Source organism: Coturnix japonica, chromosome 4 (assembly GCF_054131305.1).
Source record: "Coturnix japonica strain WE chromosome 4, WE-NBRP24, whole genome shotgun sequence".
NCBI lineage: Eukaryota > Metazoa > Chordata > Aves > Galliformes > Phasianidae > Coturnix > Coturnix japonica.
Window position 1 is genome coordinate 87553618 of NC_140666.1, and position 20554 is coordinate 87574171.

General features: G+C 35.6%; 1 protein-coding gene across 6 annotated transcripts in view; it reads right to left on the reverse strand.

The window, feature by feature from the left end:
- CTNNA2 (catenin alpha 2) overlaps nt 1-20554 on the reverse strand; it is a 425826-nt gene that overhangs the window by 101769 nt on the left and 303503 nt on the right. For all 6 annotated transcript variants that reach the window (XM_015862648.3, XM_015862647.3, XM_085545876.1 and 3 more), the window contains one exon: nt 2634-2714. In XM_015862648.3, coding sequence (XP_015718134.2) covers nt 2634-2714 — 81 coding nt within the window. The remainder of the gene's footprint in view (nt 1-2633; nt 2715-20554) is intronic.

Genomic DNA, 20554 nt, shown 5'->3' on the forward strand with positions numbered 1-20554 from the left:
ATTCAGTCCAACCAATGCTGATAATCTTACTTGCAGTTTATATTAAGTTATATAATTAGATTCTCCTCAATACTTTTCTGATGCCCAGGAGTGTTTAAATGATAAGATAAAAGATGTAATTCTATCGGAATGAGAAGTACTGATGTGCCCGTAAATTGTGAGATGGGATTTTATCACTGTGCGTCCCAGCTACCATCATTTCACATATCTGCATGATAACAATAATAAAAGAATAATATATATTAAAAAAAATAAATAAAAATCTTGGAGATAAAGAGCTAAGTAACCTGGGGAGAGAAAGAAAAATCAGTCTTAGATGGTTGGCTGCTGAAGACTAATTCGCAAAGGAACCTGACTACCAAGTGAAATATATTTACTTTCTTCACTAAAAAACCTCACATTCTGAAGATAGCCCTGTCTTGTGAAGGTAACATTATGCTTCTTAACTCTGATCATCAAGGCTGCTTCTAAATGGATTAAATGAAAATGAAAGGCAATGTGGAATTCAAGGTTGGTTGTCTTTCCTACAATTAAGCCCCAAACTGAAGGACTGCAACGGTGCAATCTCAGGTTTGGTTCATTTCTTCTTCACCTTTAATTCCTTCTCCCCAGCCATTAAAGGTAGTCCTCAGTGCCATCCACATCTTGTATATCTAGGCAGACCTGGGTAGATGTGCACATTTCCTGTACCACTGATTATGCACAGGACAAAGCACAACATTGATTATGATTATAAAGCAGATCAATTCAAAGTCCAAATACACACTGTTGAAATCAAAGACTCTATCTTCCTAATCTTTATTAGTTTACTAGAGACTGCCACGATTTAATAAACATTATACCTATGTGATTAACAGTCATAAATATAGAAAACTATACTAAATACTTCATTTCTATGCAGGAATCTATTTATGTATGTGCTTCACTTTACCCACATACGGAGTTACAACGTTTTTGTGATTGAATTTAACACCCATGGGGTTGAATATACGTGAGAAACAGAGAGTTTATTGAGAAAGGTGCCATTTTTTTTTATCACGTTTCAGAGTAAATTTGGCATTAGAGATGAGTAATTCAGACAACTGCTGAGAGCCTCACACAGAACAGTAACTCATGTGTTAGTCTGCTACTTCCACCAAGCAATAAGAACAGAGGTGGGAGGCAACACATGCTACAAACTCCACTGCAAAACCTAGGATCCCACAAATTTGGAGGTCAGAACAGTGGGGATCTTTCTTCTCTCATTAGCTGAGCAACAGATGTGATGCTAGGCTTTATGCAGAGTTATGATTCATGTTGTCTGTAAGTCCATTGCAAAATTTTTATTGTTTAGAGAAATAAGCTCTGAAAATATTATCCTCAAGCACATTTGTGGAAAAATCAGGAAAAAATGAAAAGAGCAGGGTACAGTTTTTAAAATACCTCTTTCTGAAACTATCATCTAGTTGCAAATAGGTAACAGGAGGTACTTTTAAGTCCTTCCTTGGTCTTGCTGATTTGTACATTTTAGATCATTTCCTTAGGGACAAAATGTCTTGAATGATTATCTGTTTTTTGGGTGTTTTTTTTTTTTTGTTTTTGTTGTTTTTTGTTTTTTGTTTTTTTTTTTAACAGAAAGTACAGGTGAAAGAAAAGAAAAGAAAAGAAAAGAAAAGAAAAGAAAAGAAAAGAAAAGAAAAGAAAAGAAAAGAAAAGAAAAGAAAAGAAAAGAAAAGAAAAGAAAAGAAAAGAAAAGAAAAGAAAAGAAAAGAAGAGAAGAGAAGAGAAAAGGAAAGGAAAGGAAAGGAAAGGAAAGGAAAGGAAAGGAAAGGAAAGGAAAGGAAAGGAAAGGAAAGGAAAGGAAAGAAAAGAAAAGAAAAGAAAAGAAAAGAAAAGAAAAGAAAAGAAAAGAAAAGAAAAGAAAAGAAAAGAAAAGAAAAGAAAAGAAAAGAAAAGAAAAGAAAAGAAAAGAAAAGAAAAGAAAAGAAAAGAAAAGAAAAGAAGAGAAAAGAAGAGAAAAGAAGAGGTAAAAAGTCCATCCACCCAAATTAACTTCAAAAATGTAATACGTAGAATTTTTCTCTTCTGCTTTCCAGTCTCCCTTCTATTCTTTTCCATCTCAGGCTTTTTGTTTGTTTGTTTCTAACAGTCTTTTTTCAGTCTTATTACCAATCACAGAGCTAAAAGTAATGTGTCCAAACTATGTTTTATTTATCAGACTTCTCCCTACCCATAAAGGATCTTCACTGCGTGTAATAACTTAAAAGTTATTATTATGAACATTTTTTTTATCCTACTAATTGATATTTCATTGAGTGTATTCATATAAATACTAATAAGCACAGCTGGCAGTGTTTTGAGGACTAAGAATGCTGTGAAGGCAGTGAAGGTTTAGCCAGTCTTCCTTGATCCCACATATGAAGACTACTGGGTATTACATTTATTACATACATCCCATATTACATTTGGAATATGTTCCAGTATCCCTTTTTTAGTTCAGAAAACACTAGTATTTTTTTCAGTGTCAGATGCAAAGTAGCGGTGTATTTACATATGGCCACAAATACCCTATTACATGTGTCAAAAACAATCTGAAGTTGACAAGCATTTAATTTCTAGGAAAATCAAGTAGTAGTACAAAAAGCATAGATTACCTGTCTTCGAAGGTCTCGTGTTTTCTTGGTCATCTTGTCAATAGCAATGTTGAGTGGGTCCCCCTTCTCTTTCCTTCCAGTCTGTTAAAAATCAAATATTGGAATTAGAGAACAACACTTCACAAAACATGTACTTTTTATTGAAATAATTAAAGTTAATTTAGAAACAAAACAAAACAAAACAAAAAAAACACAATTCAACTTTCTTTTTTGTTAGCTGCTATCAAAGCGTTATTTTCAACAACATTTTAAACATGTTTATGTGTCTGGGGCACAGCAGATTATTTTAAAACAAACCTAAAATGATAAGATGAAAGATTAAGGTGATTCACTGGAGGGTTCAGAACTTTTCCAACAATAAATTATGTGCATATATTATAGCCCATGCTTCAAGTATCTGCAAGACCTTTCACTATGAAGCAAATATTAAGAGCTTCTAATCTCTATCCTGCCAGGCACTGGGAATGTTAAACATGATAATAAGGAGAAACACAGCTTGAGGACAGAAGGAAAATGGTCCTTATGAATGTAACAGGAATCATATTGGCAGACATTAGGTGCAATAGAAAGAAAACTTCCACTTAAAACATTTTCCTGCAGGAAGTCTCAAAGCAAAGATCCTTACAAAGAATTATGAAAGGGGGGTGGGGATGAAGGAAGGATGGCTTTCTGTCTAAAAACCACTGAAGGATATATATTCTTCTAGGTTCCACTGAACAAAGAGCATTAAGTGACTTTGTCAGCTGTATTACCTTTAAGAGAATACTGCTTCTCTCAAGATTTGTCACATCCCGCATCATGCTGAACTCTGCTTGATAGCTTTTCATCGAGAATCAAAGGGATCTTCCTTTCTTTCTGACAGAACTCTTTCATTCTCAACACTGTTTTCAAATGCTCCTATTTAGAATTGTTCTGTGCATACAGTTAAGAGCAGTTTTCTACTTCCCACTGAGCTTATTGCATGTGACTCCAGAACCTGTTGAGAATTCACTTTTGGGGTAGGATGAGTTTTAAATAAACCCTTTTAATAATGATCTATCATATGTCCAGTGTTATCAGCTCTACATGGCCACATTGGCAAGTGGCCTGTGCTCCAATCTTCTGCTTTAAGCATTCATTCATTTAAACATTATTATCTGTAATTTTAACATCAGGACAGTGCCTTTATGATCACTTAGAAATTTGTAAAACCTGTCTTCTTTATTTTATTTAGAAATTTAAACATAATGATATCAATGGCCGCAAGTTTAATAGGAAATATAAGTTTATCTCTTATGTTTAAAAAAAAACAACCAACCAACCAACCAACCAACCAAAAAAAAAAACATTACAAATTCCAGACTTAATCACACAAAGCAGAAAATTTGGTGTTTTACAAAAGGAGCCACCTCTATAACTGTAGTCAGTTTCATCTTGTTCATCCCACATTCATTCTTTGTTTGAGTTTTGCTGGTCCCCAGCTAAAGAACTGTGGCTTCTTAGCCACTGTCATTATGGATCATGCTTTCAGTTTCAGACAGCTTGTCTGAAATGGGGCTGCCAGGTTCCTGGTCTATTAGACTACAAAGATACATTCCCAGAAAATTTTCAATTACTCCAGCCTTGTGCTGTGTGCTTGTTGCCTCAAGTATCCTTGGTGATATTAGCATTGTGGGATGCAATATTTTCCCAGTCAAATAATTGAATTTCTGTAACATTGTTTAAATTCTTCTCTTCTTTCCCCTTATGTGGTGCAAACTGCAGTGAATATTAACACTGGAGGTAATATCTGAGATATGGGGGGCAAAGTGGTGAGGCCTAGCTCTTTTCAGCAGTGTGTGGAGACAGGACAAGGGGAAATGGCCAGAAACTGGAGCATAGGAAGTTCTGCATGAATGTGCATAAGAACTTCTTTACGGTGAGGGTGACAGAGCACTGGAACAGGCTGCCCAGGGGGGTTGTGGAGTTTCCTTCTCAAGGAAATTCAAGACCTGCCTGGACGCCTACCCATGCAACCTGGTATAGGGAACCTGCTTTGTCAGGGGGGTTGGTTATGTTAAAAAACATGACACTGAAGCCTACACTGGGGTGATATTTTAGAGCTCTCAATCAAGAGAACTAGTTAGCAGTTCTTCTTCAGTGATTTCATGCAGGGCAGATCCACTGTGCATTCACCACTGATAGAAATCAAGCACTTAACCCTTCGCTCTAATATAAGGGGTCATAAAACTGTCCAAAACAGTAACCCGTGACTTCCTCCAGAGTAGTCAGTGAGGGGATAGAGTGACACTGGATAAATCAGGCACCTGATGAACTACACAGCTTACAAGCAAGAGCTCCTGATATTTCCTAAATGGTCACTGGATGAAAGTAGAAATTCTCAGATTGACTTAAATGACATTGGCACAGGCTGCCCAGGAAAGTGGTGGAGTCACCATCCCTGGAGGTGCTCAAGAACCATGGAGAGGTGGCACTGAAGCAGTGAGCATAATGGGAAAGGGTTGGTGGCTGGACTTGATAATCTTACTGCTTTTTTCCAACCCATATGAATCTATGAAAAGACCTATATTCTATGAAAAGTTTGACTTATGCTCCTATCTTGAATATTTGACATGGTTTGTAAGACGATAAGACTGTTCTGTGAGGACAGATCCATTGTAGCCTCTATCGAGCACTTTTTTGTTGTATCTTTTTAGTCTATTTTTGAATTATGTAAACAGTGGCTCTTAAGATACATCCTATAGAGATACCCAAGACAACTGGGAGCCCTTCTGTGACCCTTAGGCCACACAACACAAACTAGAAATGTCCATATGGCCACCCTCTTCTCCCCTCATAGCAGCAAAATGTCTCATCTATTCTGCTTACAGGGAAAGTCCTCTGTCTGTGCAATGGTCTGAATCATGTCCTACATGCTGTCTGAGATGCTAAATGGCATAAACTGATCTGTGCTGGAGACCAGGCAATCAAACCATGTAAACAGAGACCTAACTGAGCTCTCTATGGCAATACGTTATCAATGCATAGGAATGCAGATAAAATCCTAGAGATACTTTTCATGTCTTGCACAGCTATTCACTATCCTGGAGTTTTAAGTGTCTTTCACCTGTTACGTGTGAAATTGATTCAGCCTTTAAATCTGGACAGAAAAGCACTTCTTCACAGTGCAATTTCAAAAGAAGAGACTTTTGTTTAGTAAATCACATTATTGTAAAATAAATAGCATGGCATGTGATGTTACATAGCTTCAGGCAGGTCTGTCAAACACCATCTGCTCTGCACTGAAAATATAAGTTTATTAAAGTTTATTTATTCAAGTCATTAAATACTGTTATATTAAAGTTGCACTCTGATAAATTTTTGGCCTCCGCTCCTAGCAGGTACATAAAGGAATTTATCAGTTTCCTGTGTTTCTGATAAACCATAAAGCTTAGTACTGAGACTTACAGCACTTCTGTGTTAATATTTTTCTGCATAGGGAAGAAAGATACTTTGGAAATGGGATGCAAGGGATGTAAAATCTGCTCCTGGAACTGGGTTAAAAGTAGAATAAGCAAAAATACATAGAAACCTTGGAATGTCAAAATATTGGCATTCAGAGTTCCTTTGGACATAATTACCTCTATGGCAGTTTACATGGGTTCTCAGCTATGGGCTGTGCCAGGCACAAGAATCTTGCACTGCAGTTCTCCCCTAGTTATGCAGTTCCCTTTCCAGATCAGCCAATGTAAGATGCAGCCCCCTGAATATATTTTTCAAGAACTTTTAAGCCTGCCCTGAGAAGCTTTTCAGTATAACTAATGTATAGTTACTGAGTTCCTGAAAAAATCTATTTACTATCATTGTCCTCTGGTAACTGCCCACAGTCACAACCACAGTCAGCCCAAGACAACCTAGAGACTGAGCCGTTTACATGAGACAACTTTGGAAGAGAATGCTTCAGACTGGAACTGTGTTCTCACCTTTGAATAATTCCAAATAACACCAAAAAGAAATTCATAGATGTGACATTTCAGTGTATGAAATAGATAAGGTTGCTGCTACCACTACAGTTGCAGAGAGAGCTAATGGATATGCTTTCATGCACCAAAAAATTCCAACATCACACATGACATGCACAGTCATGTGAGATGAAAATCAGTGATTTTGAGTATATTACTAGTTTATTTTACAATCATTACAGATGAACATGGCTGACAATTGTAACCTTTTAAAGACAGGAAAAAAATGTGTCAAGAAAGAGACTAAAATATAGCAATTGCAGGCCTACATCATAATATCACAGATAGAAAGCTACATGTATAACTACTAAATAAGTGACATTAAAGAAATTCTTGTTCTGTTCCTCTAAAATGCATAATCTAGAAGGTAAATAATAATAATAATAATAATAATAATAATAATAATAATAATAATAAAAGCCTTAAATGGTGTCAGATGTTATGGGATGAGTGTTTTCACACATTCCCTGTTTTTTTTTGCTGCTTTATATATAAGCCCAATTCCTGGGCTACCTCAGTCTCCTAACATATTATATGTTCCATGTCCAAGACACCCTTATTGCCATTTATCGAGTAATTTAGCCTCTAGGAGACAGGTGGAGAGATTATCTATTGATCCAAGAGCTACCAAACCTTGATATACTCTTATATTTTCATCATCCCCTTGGTAAATGGTACAATTTTTTACAGTTTATTCAAAACTTCAATATCACAATGTTTTATTAAAGTGTAAACTGCTGCTCAAAAATATATCTGTCCTAATATTTTATTTTAAATGTTGAACAACATCACTCTTTAAAAACTATGCTCATGTTCAGTAGTCCCTTTAAAGGTGATGAAGAGAAGCTTACTACAAAGAGGAAAAACACTGTGAACAACAGACATAAGCTGCCTTGGTGCTTTTAAGCAGAAAGCTAGGTTTAAGCACACCAACACATTCTCTTTCTGACAGGTTAAGAAGACTAACTTCAGGTCAGGAAAAGGCTAACCCATATATCCCAGCAGAGGTGAGTAGAGGTTGAATTTCACTGAAAGTTGAAAACCTTTGCTATTAGCTTGGGAGCTGGGTCAGGATGACATATTTTAGGAAAGTTGTGTGGTCCCTCTATGGATGAGCCAAACAAGACATCTTAGAACACATATAGACATACATTTCTTTCAAATTGGTACGGTGAGAAAAGCTCTAAGGAACCTGTTGTGAATCACTGTTCCACTCAGCTCAGTGATTTCATCCATTCTTTATACACATCAATGGTATTTTTTTTCTTTTTAGCACTTTTTCCAAGTAACTAGATTGTAGGTTCTACAATTACCTGTTATCCATATTCAATTTTTTCCTAGAGGATCACCCCACATGGAATAAAATGTTATGTGTTTCCTTTTGTTCTTAATAATTCCCTATTTTTTTTTTTTTTCCTGTTGGGGAGGTGAGGAACAGTGAGTGTAATAGGTTTCAACACAGCATAAAGGATCACAATTATGCATAAAACTGAGTAAAACACATCCCTGCGGCCCCAGATATTAAATAAAGGCAAAATAACTTGAGCTGAACATCTCAGGTGAACAAATGTTGGCTTTCTCCTGGATCCAAACAAACTTCATCTAAATCTGTACACAGTTAAAACTAAAGAAATAATTTCAATTAAATATGTATACGGATGCCTTTTTATTTTATCTGTATGTTCCCGCAGTCTTCACCATCCCAATATCCAAATACTTTCAAGGCTGAGCTGGTGAACTGAACAGTGTGTTTAGTATTAGCCACATGGTTTGCTCTTTTATTCTCTCATTAGATAAAGAACTTATGTGGGATTTTGTTTGTTTTGTGCCTATTGATTTTTCTGTTTTGCATTATTCACTACTGCAACTATTTCTTTTTTTATGGTCAAGGATGTTCAGAAACATTGTCAATGACAGCAATTTGATTTGAAAGACCTGCCAGGATGAGAACTTGATCAGACAAGGAATAACTGCTGTTATTTATTGATATTTACCCAAAACCATGTACTGGAATCCAGTCTTCCTTAGCAAGGAATTGCTTGAAAAAATTATATTTATGATGAAACTAGCTTTTGCCTACCATGCAAACCTTTCCCACTATTGAGAACAAAAGCAGCAGACAGTTTGTTGTTATTGCTGTTTTTCTTTTGTAGATACAGACAGAACATTTTTATATTTCTTTGCATTTCTGAATTAGAGTTTCCAAGATGACTACAATGAACATACAACCCTTTTATTCTAGTACCAGACAAAACTGAATTTTAGAGCATCATACGGTATCATGATTATAGAACAGGGAACGGGTAGTGGAACCAAAGGAAAGCTGTTGGAGGAGCCAAGACTGATAAACTGAGAGAGGTTTTCTGATACATCCTGGAAAACTCTCTCCAAAACATGCATAGTGGGATTTGTATCACTGCAAATGCAAGAGGTAAAGCCTTAGCAAGCTAGAGTACTTCTGCTTCTTCTGTCCTAATGCACCTGAGAATTTGTCTTGCTAAATCATCCTCTCGTTGTCTGAAGGGGAGAGAAATTGATCTGCAGTACATTTCTTTTAGTTAAACAATGTCTTTTCCTTTGCAAAGGAACAGATTCTTTAAGTTTCAGAGAATCCAAAGAGAAAAACATCAGGTTTGTCATAGAATAAATTACATTCTTTTTGCAAATTCATGCTGTTACAGTTAAATTCTGAGCTGAGAAACTCCCCACTCATCAGTAAAATGAAACCTTGCAGATGCTTCCATTTAGGAGGTCAGAACAGTTTACTTGAGAATTCTGAATTGCTCTAATTTCTTTGCAGACATCCACTTGCTGAGGGTCCACTACAATTTCCCCATTTAACTATCAACTACTTTCCAGCTGTAAATTACAGTCTGGTTTTAAATTACTTCTGGGTGGTTTCTTATCACCTAAAATAACTGGAAGAAAAGGAGATAGATAGTACACAATTTTTTTCTTTCCCTTCAGAAATGGAGGTTCACAGTGAAGAACAATGCAAATTAGAAGTGTCAAAATGTACCAACTTTACTACAAGCTCTGAGAAAATTCTATTACTATAAGAATCCTGGTTGGCTACAGACTTTCTCTATTTGAGGGAAAGGTTTCATTCAAGATAATATTGGAACATAGCACTAGCTTTGCAGTGTGCACTTCTATGTATTTCTTTTTCAGTGAAGACACAATTTAGTCATCTCTGAAAAATGTGTGACTATTGGAAGGATCTCACAGTCCACAACATTTACAGGTATTCAAAAATGTTCCACTACACCTTCCTATATTTTCACCAGAATTTTCATTAATGGCATAGAACTGGGTATTTCATAGCCTCAGAGGTCAAAGCCCTCAAATCTGGTCTTTCTTTAAGAGGCACAGAACTAGTTTAACTTTTCTTACAATTATTTGAATTTCAAATATCATTGAAAAATAGGATTTAAACAACTAGGTTGCGTCTGACACTATCTAACAGATTTTCATGTAAAATGTGTATCGGGTATTGTATTTGCATTTCTCTCTTTTTAATTGTGTCATGCTTACATTTCTTGGATGATCCATGAGAAAACAATGTCCTGTTTATACCCTATCAAAAATGTGTTCAGCAATGTATGTAACTAGAAGTCAATGATATGTGAAAAACTAAATATTTGCACTTAGAGAATTAAATGCTTTTCCAAACTTATTGTCACTTTCTTTGCCCTTCTAGTGAGTTCCCTCCAGACCACTCAGAGTTTTTTCCCTATTTATCTGCCAGTCTGTTTGGAAAAGATTCAATTAAAGTCTCCATCAAAACAATATTTGAATTGATTTGGGCTGAAGTTTTGTGCAGCCCCTCTAGCCACTAATGCTTTCCAGAACTGTTATCCTACTTGGCAGTGAATTGCGCATCCTATATGATACCAGGTTAATGCATGTATCAGGCTTTCTCAGGACAGTGATTGTGTGTTTGACTGAACAGCTTTACACCTCCAGCAAAAACCACATCTGCAAGCAAATGATGTGCTTGAGATTTAATCAGGTGAATATTATAACCTTACCTACTGTTTTGAAAGAGTGGAGATAGAGAAAAGCCTGGGAAAGGAAAGAATTCAGTTCTGAATATAGTAATTAATTTGCCAACTTGAGTACTGACTACTTTGTGTCCACACACACACACACACACACACACAAAAACAACAAAACATAGCCACAAGACACAGAACACCATAATCATGAGACACTAGTGTTGAAATAAAACAAACAAGCAAACAAACCAAAACCACAACAAAATAACACAAAAATAAACAATTTGGATCTGTTTAAACTCCAAACACAGGCATTCAAAAAGAAGGCAAGATCAATGGACCGGCTCCTTCTATTTTTACGAAGCAAAGCTGAGCCTATTCCTGTCACTTCCTCAGATCAATGTGCTAAGTGATATCCATTCAAATTATGTGTCAGTTTAATCAGAGGAAGTGAAACACAATTACAGAGCATTAGAGTAAAAGCCTGAACAAAGTAAAAGAACGACCATGTGGGATATCTAAAGCAAAAGTCTGCTGAAAATAAATCTGTGACATTTTCATCAACAGTTTTTATCAAACTGTTTTTTACAGAAAAAAACAGACCAAACACTACCTTTATAAACGCTATTACAAACCAATTAGGCATAAAATAATGCTTTGAATCTATAAAGTGATTAGAGTCCTTATTTCTCCTTTTCGATTTCAGATGTTTTTTTTTTCAGCACCTGTTTCATTCTTAGGAAAACAAAAACACTAAAAGTAGAAATGTAATGTCCTATTCTGAAGTGAAAACTGGTGCATTTATAAAATCTCTCCATGCCCCCTCTCAAGTCATAATGAGTTTTAACATTATTTCCACTAAAAGACTGAATCTGGATATGGCTCTGGGGAGCCTGGTCTAGTGGTTGGCATGGTAGAGGGGTTGAAACTAGATGGTCTTTAAGGGCCTTTGCAACCCAGGCCATTCTGTGATCCTATGATTGAAACATTCACTACACCACTCAATACATTAACTACTCCAAACTTCCTTGTATGTAAGCTGCATTTATAGAATCTTCAAAAGGATGGTGGATTACACGGATGAAATGGGAGTAGAGAAGGGAAGGGACTCCTCTCCTTGAAGGCAGTGATGCAAGACTACTGGATGTGAAAGGACAAACAAATGGAAACCTGCTCCTGATGCCTTGCCTTAAGACCCCAGGTGGAATAGGCTGGTATGGTGCCTGTGGTCCTTCTGACACTTTTACCACGAGAAGCACCACAGCTCAGGCCAAAATGTACATCCAATATAAAAGAAATAGATTTTGTGAATCTCCAAAACTAGAAATCAGGCCCCTCATTTCTCAGGTGATAACTCAGTTATTAAAATACAAGAGGAAGAATAATGACAATGTACTTTAGACACAAAGGAATCTCACATAAACTTTTCAAAACAAAAACTATCTATACATGTTTACAGGATAAAGGATGAACACAAGCCCTGCATAAGAAAAGGCTTTCTCCTTCCAACTTCAGAAGACACGGGGTCTTGAACACTACTCAGAACAGTTAATCTCCTGGTTTGACATGAATTTTCATTTTTCAACAATTGCAATGTATAGGTCCTGATACCCCTGGGTTAAAAAAAACACCTTAAGTGTTCATGTTGTAATTTCTAGCTCATAGCTGCTAAGGCATTTTGTTACATTTGGCCCTTTATCTTCTTTGAGACAGTAATTAATTTGATCTTCCCTACCTGGTCTATAGGGTAATTGAATGACTGGCTCTTCACAGCCACATAAATGCCTCCAAAAGAGTTATTTGTGTGAATGTGCAATGTGATAGGTTTGTTCTCGTGAAGTTAATAATGATGATGTTGAAGCTGTTAAGCTAAGTAAGTGACACTGCAGCTCATCTTGTTGCTAATGGAAATGGAGGAAATTAGATGAACACGCAACATTCAAAACCATTGTACAATTTATTTTCTGTCAATCCTCTGAAAATAATAATAATTCAAAAAGAAGAAGAAGAAAAAAAGAAAGTTAATATCATTTTTAAAAATTGCTTGAAATATCTTCATTTTCTGGAACAGCTGAAATATCCAAACTATCACAAAAGGGGTTAAAAGTAAGATTGCTCTTTTGGTAGGTTGCCACCAAGACTTCTTGTAGGAAATGAGGTGTAAAAAATTTTAAAGAATGTTAAATGAAATCAGAGCAGACTGAAACCTGTGGTTCTAGTGCAAGACCTGAAATAACTTTGAAATAGATGCTAACTGGCATCTTCTCTGTTCTGATGTTCATAAATGAAACTGAATGAGCCTTCAAAGGTGCCATTGGGAGTGTAGCTGTCCAAAGCACATTAAAACATGCTTGGATTTAGCTTATCAGCCCCAAAGTTATTTATACCCTGCTATGATATTTATACTGCTTTGAAAATTCATCCAGGGAGACAGATGTGATGGACTGGGTGATCTCAGTGGCATTTTCCAACTTAACAACTTTATGTTATAAAAAGAGTTGATGGTTTATGGAAGTTAAAATCTCAAATTATCCTGCAAGTGCCTTCATGATCAATTAGCATTATTTTTTTGAGGTGAGCTACCAAACCGGAGTTAATTAATTGTAGGAAATTTTGTACTGGGGAACAGTGCATAACTTGCACCAACACTTGCATATGTGGTAGCTCAGAGTGTTATCCACAGCTGTTTAGAATAACTTCTAATGCCAGATGATAGATTTAGGAACTAATTGCAAGTGATGAAAGTGAAAACTGACCTCTACATCTGTTTTTTCTCTTTATATCCTAAGTAACATATCTGTGATGTTTAAAATGAAATCTTTCTTCAATGTATATCAACAATTAAAAATAGTATTAAAATAATAATTTGGCTTTGAGGTGACATAAATAGAAGCCCCAGTAGTAATACAACAAAGAATTCCACACTCCCTTTTTATTTTGCAACTGTTCTGCGCAGTACCTTATAATCTCCTTGATATTAGTGACAGCGTTAGATTTTAATAAACATTTCCTTTAAAATCTACAGTTTCAATAAAACAACTATTACAGTAACTCTGTATGTTGCAAAAGCTGATGATGTACACCAAGGAGAAAGCAACTGAGTCCAGTCTTCGGGAACTAGCCTTTAGTTCAGTTTCCCAGTCTTGCTCTACCTCTAATGGGCAGTATTTCAGTGAAATTTTCTTTAGTATAGCAATTAGTGCTAAGAATGAGCCAATTCCGTGATGATCAAATGTCTGAAGAAATATTAGAAAATAAAACAAAGCCTGGCAGGAGAAGCTCTGTGGTTTTCCGTGCTGCATAATGCTTTTCACTTCAAACCAACTAAGTAAATTACAGAGAAAAAAAAGTTCCTGCGAATACAATGGGCTGCACAGTGATAAGTAATTATTTCTAAAGTGTGAAACGGGGAGGAAGTTTCTCATCTTAAAGTAATATAATGCATACTACCTCCCTAGTATAAAGTTAACAATGTTTTTTTTCTCTTTTCTTTTTTTCCCCTTTTTCCTCCTTTGTCTTGCAGGAGCAAGCACTGGAATGAAAACTTTATTTTTCTAATGAAGTTTTACATGGATTAATGTTTCTAGAAGAAACTTAAGGAGTTGCATGAACTCTCAAAAGAGTATATTCTAAGTATATTTGGTTAACACTCCCTGTGTAGGGTATGGATTGACACTGGAAACAACATCTTGGAGACAAAAACTTCTGGGAATGTTAAGGGATGCATCACAGTTAAGAGAAACCTGTTAAGTATGCCTTGCAAATATGAACTCCTCAGCCTTGAATGCTAGAGGAAAATGGGGTCATTTAAATAGAAAAGTTATGATCGCAGCATGAGTTTGGAAAATATCCTTATGAGGATTTTGAGATAACAAAGGATATTCTTGCAACTAATTAATACTTAGATGCTATTTCAACATAACAAAATAAATGAGCCTATTTTAACAAGAAGATTTTTTTTTTTCTCTTGTCTGTTTTTTATTTTTTTGTATTTGTTTTTTTGGCAGCTGTTACAAAAATATGCAGATATTGAGGAATACAAAGAAAACAACTGCATAAGAATCAAAAGCACTTTATCTGAGACAGAAGTTGACATAAATTGGTTGCAATTAATTTGGCATACTAGGTGGCTCAAATACTGCATTTAAGGGAATAACTATGTTTACATTACGATATTTGTGCACCATACAGTCCCAGATCGAAACCAAGAGGTAATGATCAAGAGGGCACTGGTCAGGGTTTAACAGCTAACAAGCATAAACTGCAGGAAGTATTTTTCATTAATCCTTTCCTTTTACAAAACATAATCATAGAATGTCCTGGGTTGAAAAGGACCACAGTGATCATCTGGTTTCAATTCCTGTGCTGTGGGCAGGGTTGCCAACCACCAGACCAGGCTGCCCAGAGCCACATCCAGCCTGGCTTTGAATGCCTCCAGGGATGAGGCTTTTGTTTTATTTCATTCATATGAAGAATATATTCATTCCAAGGAGATCAGAAATGCTTATTTACAATATTTTATAAGATATTTATAATATTTATGTTTTATGATATAAAGTTGTAATTTATAATTATTGTAATTTTGTATATCTTACTTTAAATATGATATGGATTTTAGAATAATACTTTGTGAGGGCATGACTCCTGAACACACACAGCCATTTAGTGACCTACTCATGAGAAAGAGCAAAAGTGTATCTACAAAGCGTAAACTCATTTTTGCCTCAGTCCAGAAACAAGTTTTGAGGCTTGACCTTCAGAAGAATTTCACATAGTGTTAATGGGTTGACTAGGGTTGGATTCAGGAAAGTATTTAACAAGTCAGTGTTGCAAAGGACTTTGTAATGATGCAGAACAAGCCACTGTATATATCATATATATATGTATATGTGAACTCTTCTCTGCTGTAATATCTATATATTAATGGCTTGTTCTCTAGGATCAGGAGATGATACAGGGGAGTGAATCCAATGCAATAATTTCAACACAGGACTTTGATGCTGTCATACTCCCTACCAAGGTAATTTTAAGGTAAGGTCAATCTGTATTTTGAGTTAAACAATAACCAATGCCAAATATAATAATTATATTATATAAGTGTAATTTTTAAATCTGACTTACAAGCATAATTTTATGAACATCAAAACAGGTAATTGCATCCTCAAGGATGACATTTCATTTTGTAGATAACTTCTTAAATCAACATCGGAATGTCTACCTATCAACTAATTTAGCTGAAGTGTAGAAATTTTGAGGAACAGCACTTTTATTTATTTTCTTTAAAATAAATGAGGCTCAGATAACAAATGTCTATGCCAGAATTCACTTTGCCTGATGAAAATCAGATAAGTTTACCATAACAAACAGTCTATCCTAGTAAAATTTTCTACATCTAATATCACTCTGCTCTCCAAAAGTCAGCTTTTTCATATAAGAAACAAATTGTAACAGAAGAAAGCAGAAGAATTGTTGACTCAGAAGGCTATTTCCAATATACCAAACAACTTCAAATCATATCAAGAAAAAAAGAAAGCTGAATAGCATATATTTATGCCTTTGTGTGTGCATTTATAGTGCTTTCAGCATTCCACTATATTTTACCTTCAAAATAAACAAAAAAATCCACAAAAAACAAAAACAACAGGATTTCTTGACTGATATGTTTAATATTTTCAGAGCTAAGAAGGGCAATGACCAGTATTAGAATTATTTTAAGCATCTTATTTTTCCAACTCCTCTATTTGTATGCTAACAGATTTTTGAAAGTGCTAAAGCACACACTAGAAAATAAAGTATTAGTATTACAGCTGTCTGCTCAGCTAGTATTTCCCCTGATTTATCCATATATATTGTATAACCCTCAATCATATGATCAAATCCTAATTTTTCCATGATAATTTTCTTAATGTAGATGAGGCCCATTTGTTGCTCAGCTGTTTGTATAGCTAAGATACGTTGCTTGCAAATTAACATGTAAATTAATATCATAGTCTAAAAAACTCACTGTTCTGATAAATTTAGTTTCCTATAAACCAAATCCATAACTGAGATGTGAGCATATAGACTTCAGGACTGTGAGTATGGAAGAGCAGAACAAGTTCTTTTTTTTTTTTTTTTTTTTTTTTTAAAATATTGCACTGTTTCTTTAAGCAAAATTATATTGTTTAAGTTGGCAAGAATGTGAGGTTTACAAAGCAATGTAGAGTGCCTTGGAGATGTCCAATTAGCACCACTAGACAGCTTTGTTTGCACTTCAGGACAGAAAGAAACTCCTCAGGACTGATTGGAAGAGGGCTGAGATGTAGTAGTGCTGAAAAAATCAGGAAAGTATGCAAAAGTTTGATGAAATAAATTCACAGTAAAGCAAAAACACTATTTTATGGAGAGAAATTCTGCAGCACAATGAATCATGGTGTGGAAAAATATTTTCTTCAGAATACAGAATATCACAAAAGATTTTGGTTTGGGATCCCCACAACTTTTGACATAAATTGTCTTTTAAGTTCTACTGAGTAAACTAATTTTGCTATCACTTCTGATATCTTTTTCTTACAAGAAAAGTGTTACTATATTGGGTTGCTTCTGCAAACCTTGAATCTAGAACATAAATAATGACCATGATTGATTCCTCAGCAAATAAACCTCAATACTCCCACTGGTTTTATAGCAGCCTATTACAGAATCACACAGAATCACAGAATCATCAAGGTTGGAAAAGACCTATAAGATCATCCAGTCCAACCATCCACCAATCACCAATAGCTCTCACTAAACCATGTCCCTCAACACAATGTCTAAATGTTCCTTGAACACCTCCAGCGTCATTGACTTCACCACCTCCCTGAGCAGCCGATTCCACTGCCCGACCACTCTTTCAGAGTAGTATTTCCTAACATCCAGCCTGAGTCTCCCCAGGCACAGCTTGAAGCCATTCCTTATAGTCCTACCACCAGTTACACAAGAGAAGAATCTGACCCCCAGCTCACTACAACCTACCTTCAGGTAGTTATAGAGAGTAGTAAGGTATTGTATCTAATTGAGAACTTGAATATCAGAATTTAGATACAATAGTCTTTGTTAAGGAATGTGCTGAAAATGAACAGATCTGTTTACTGCTTCATAAACAGAGGGTGAAAGAGTCTGTTTTGTAAATATGATCTGCAAATATTTATTTTAAACAGCCTATAGCCTAAACATTCATCTACCCAAGTATTTTTAAATGTCAATTACTATAGCATCAGACAGCAATCTCACAGCTAAAGGATGCTTTAAAGAGTCTGCCATCTTAAATGCTCTACAGCTATAAAAGCGTATCTATTAAATGTTCAACATTTGATGCAGTTGTATGACCTGTGTTGAATTAGGAAGCCAAGGCAAGGGCTACAAACTCCCCTACTGACTGATAGAATACATCATATAAATTCAGCAGGAAAATTGCCACAACTTTCAATCTTTAATATATCATTTTAAATTTCTTTTCCAAGCAACCTTGTGGAATGACTCCCATATTTATATTCCCCGCAGACAGCATTAGCATACTGTACTGAACATGATAGAGGTAAAATCCCTAAACATTATAATGGAAGTCTGAAGAATTTAAAGTCATGCAGAATATGAAAGTAAAAGAATGCTCCTTAGATTGCACAAGCTTTTTAAAAGCTAATATTGTTGTTTTGTCTTCTGCTTATTTGTCTGTTGGCTTTATGGAACTGCATTTCAAATATTTCTATGCATGCCCATCGGCTAGAAGTTTCATTTATTAAAACAAAACTAAGCACGAAACAAATACATGAGAACTCAGAGAAAACTTGGTGATACAGAAACAGAAGAGTTAGCTACAGCAGCTACAAAACATAAAAAAAATATATTTGCAATCTTAATTAACCTCCTACTCTCTCATATCATCAAACCTTTTCTGTGTTCTAGGGCAGTAGCCACCTACACCCTCTAAATCACTTTGCTGAAGCCTGCAAATGCTAAGTAACATTTATTTTCTGTTACTCAAACATATGCACATGCTTATCCATATGAATAAGAACATAGACACATCTCCAGAATGAAACTTGATCTCCTCCATCAAGGTCTGTCTCCTCAGCTTGAACAAGAGCCAGGTAGCATCCATCCCAATGAGCCCAGAGTTTCATTAAATAGTGCATTATGATCAGTGGTAAATAACAGTAATCTTATACAGTCTAGTTACAGGCACAATAGCTTGATGGTTTTGTCATTCTCCCCAGACCCTACATTCTCACAGCCTTTCTATTTTTCCTTACCCACATCAAAACTAGGATCAAAGTTTGCTCGTGTTAGGAGCATTTTGTTTATTGTTTGCTTTCTCTCTCCATAGAAATAGTCTGAAATTGACCATGTAGATACAGCTATGAGTAATTTTCCTTACAACAGAATCAAAATTATACTCATGATCCTTTTGATGAGCACATACCCTTCTTTCTATATATGAACTAAACAGGCTGGACTCTGTCTTCTGCACACTCAACATTATGCAGAAAATTACATCTACAGGTGCTTAAACATTTTCTTTATTTTCACACAAATGTAGAAGTGTTTGTTCTCCTTCAGTCTGAGATGCTACCACGATTCAGGGTGATTTCTTATACCTGCTTGCTCATCCAATGCATTCTTTTTCACCAATGGAACATTCTGTGGACCTGAGGAGCTCTGAGTTCTTGGGGAACTCTATTACAAATGCATTCCCTCAAACTATCTCAGTTAAAACCTGTCCTCTGCCTTGCTGATTTCAATTCTTTTCTTTAGTGGTGCTGCCAATTTTTGGACCAGTTGACCATTCAGCTTTCAGTCTCTACTGCGGTACAGAGTAAAGACAAAGACTTATTTTGCACTGCTAGCTTTGATGTTATTCAATGACTGTTACAACTACTTTAACAGAGAGATATGAAGATCAGTTAAATCTGGGAACCAAAGAAAATATACACAGGAATAATTGTACAAGCTTAGGAAAACATTATTTTATAAACTGCAATCCTATATATATTTTTTTTTTCCAAAGATTCAGATCATTAACGTGAGTGCTATTAACATTTGTGCATGTAATAAAAAATAATGGCACACCAAATGTTGCAAAAGACACAAAATAATATCATCAGTCATCTCTGGAATGGTTCTTGTCCTTGAGAAAGATAATGAAATCCAAACGTACGGACTTTCCTGGAAATTTCCCACACACTGTTTCAAGAGACATCTGTTCAAAGCAGAAATGTAGGGTAAATTTCTGGAGGGATAAAAAAAGTAATAATAAAAAGAGAAATCTGTGTCTGCCTCATTTCCCCTATAGATTACACTATTTAGAGCAATTTCTTTGGGGCAGTATTTGACCTTTTCTGCTTGTATGCTTTTCTCCTAGGTACAGGGGAGCTCACATAGAAGCGCTGCATCAACTCTTTGAATCCTTTCCACCAGGAGCAGATATAGTTATATAGATGTTTAGATCAGTTTTGTGTATCTACAGACCCAGACCCATGTTTAACTCATTTGTCCCACTTAAATCAAGTGCTTGTTATGAAGGGATGTCCCCCACCACCCACAGCAGACTGATACTCACTGCTCAATGAACAAATCTCGTTTCTATGTCGATATAAGAATCACATGTTGGACTGATCAGAACCACATTAAACACTGATGCATTTGCAAGCAGAAGCAAAGTTTTAATTTGAATGCCAGTTTATGTTTCCACTATTTGTCTTCCTCACTATCACTCTCTCCCCCCTACCGCTTCAGTAGATTTTGAAGTACCAGTTCATCATCATTTGTTCATCAGTCATATTTGCTGCACTTCTTCCCCTAGGCTTGCAAACACTAAGCCTGTAGATGTGTATTCATACAACTTTCTAACATAAACTTTCTACCAGTCCCATCAAGTTCCTGCAACTTTATCATAATATCACTATTTGTAAATTTATGATTA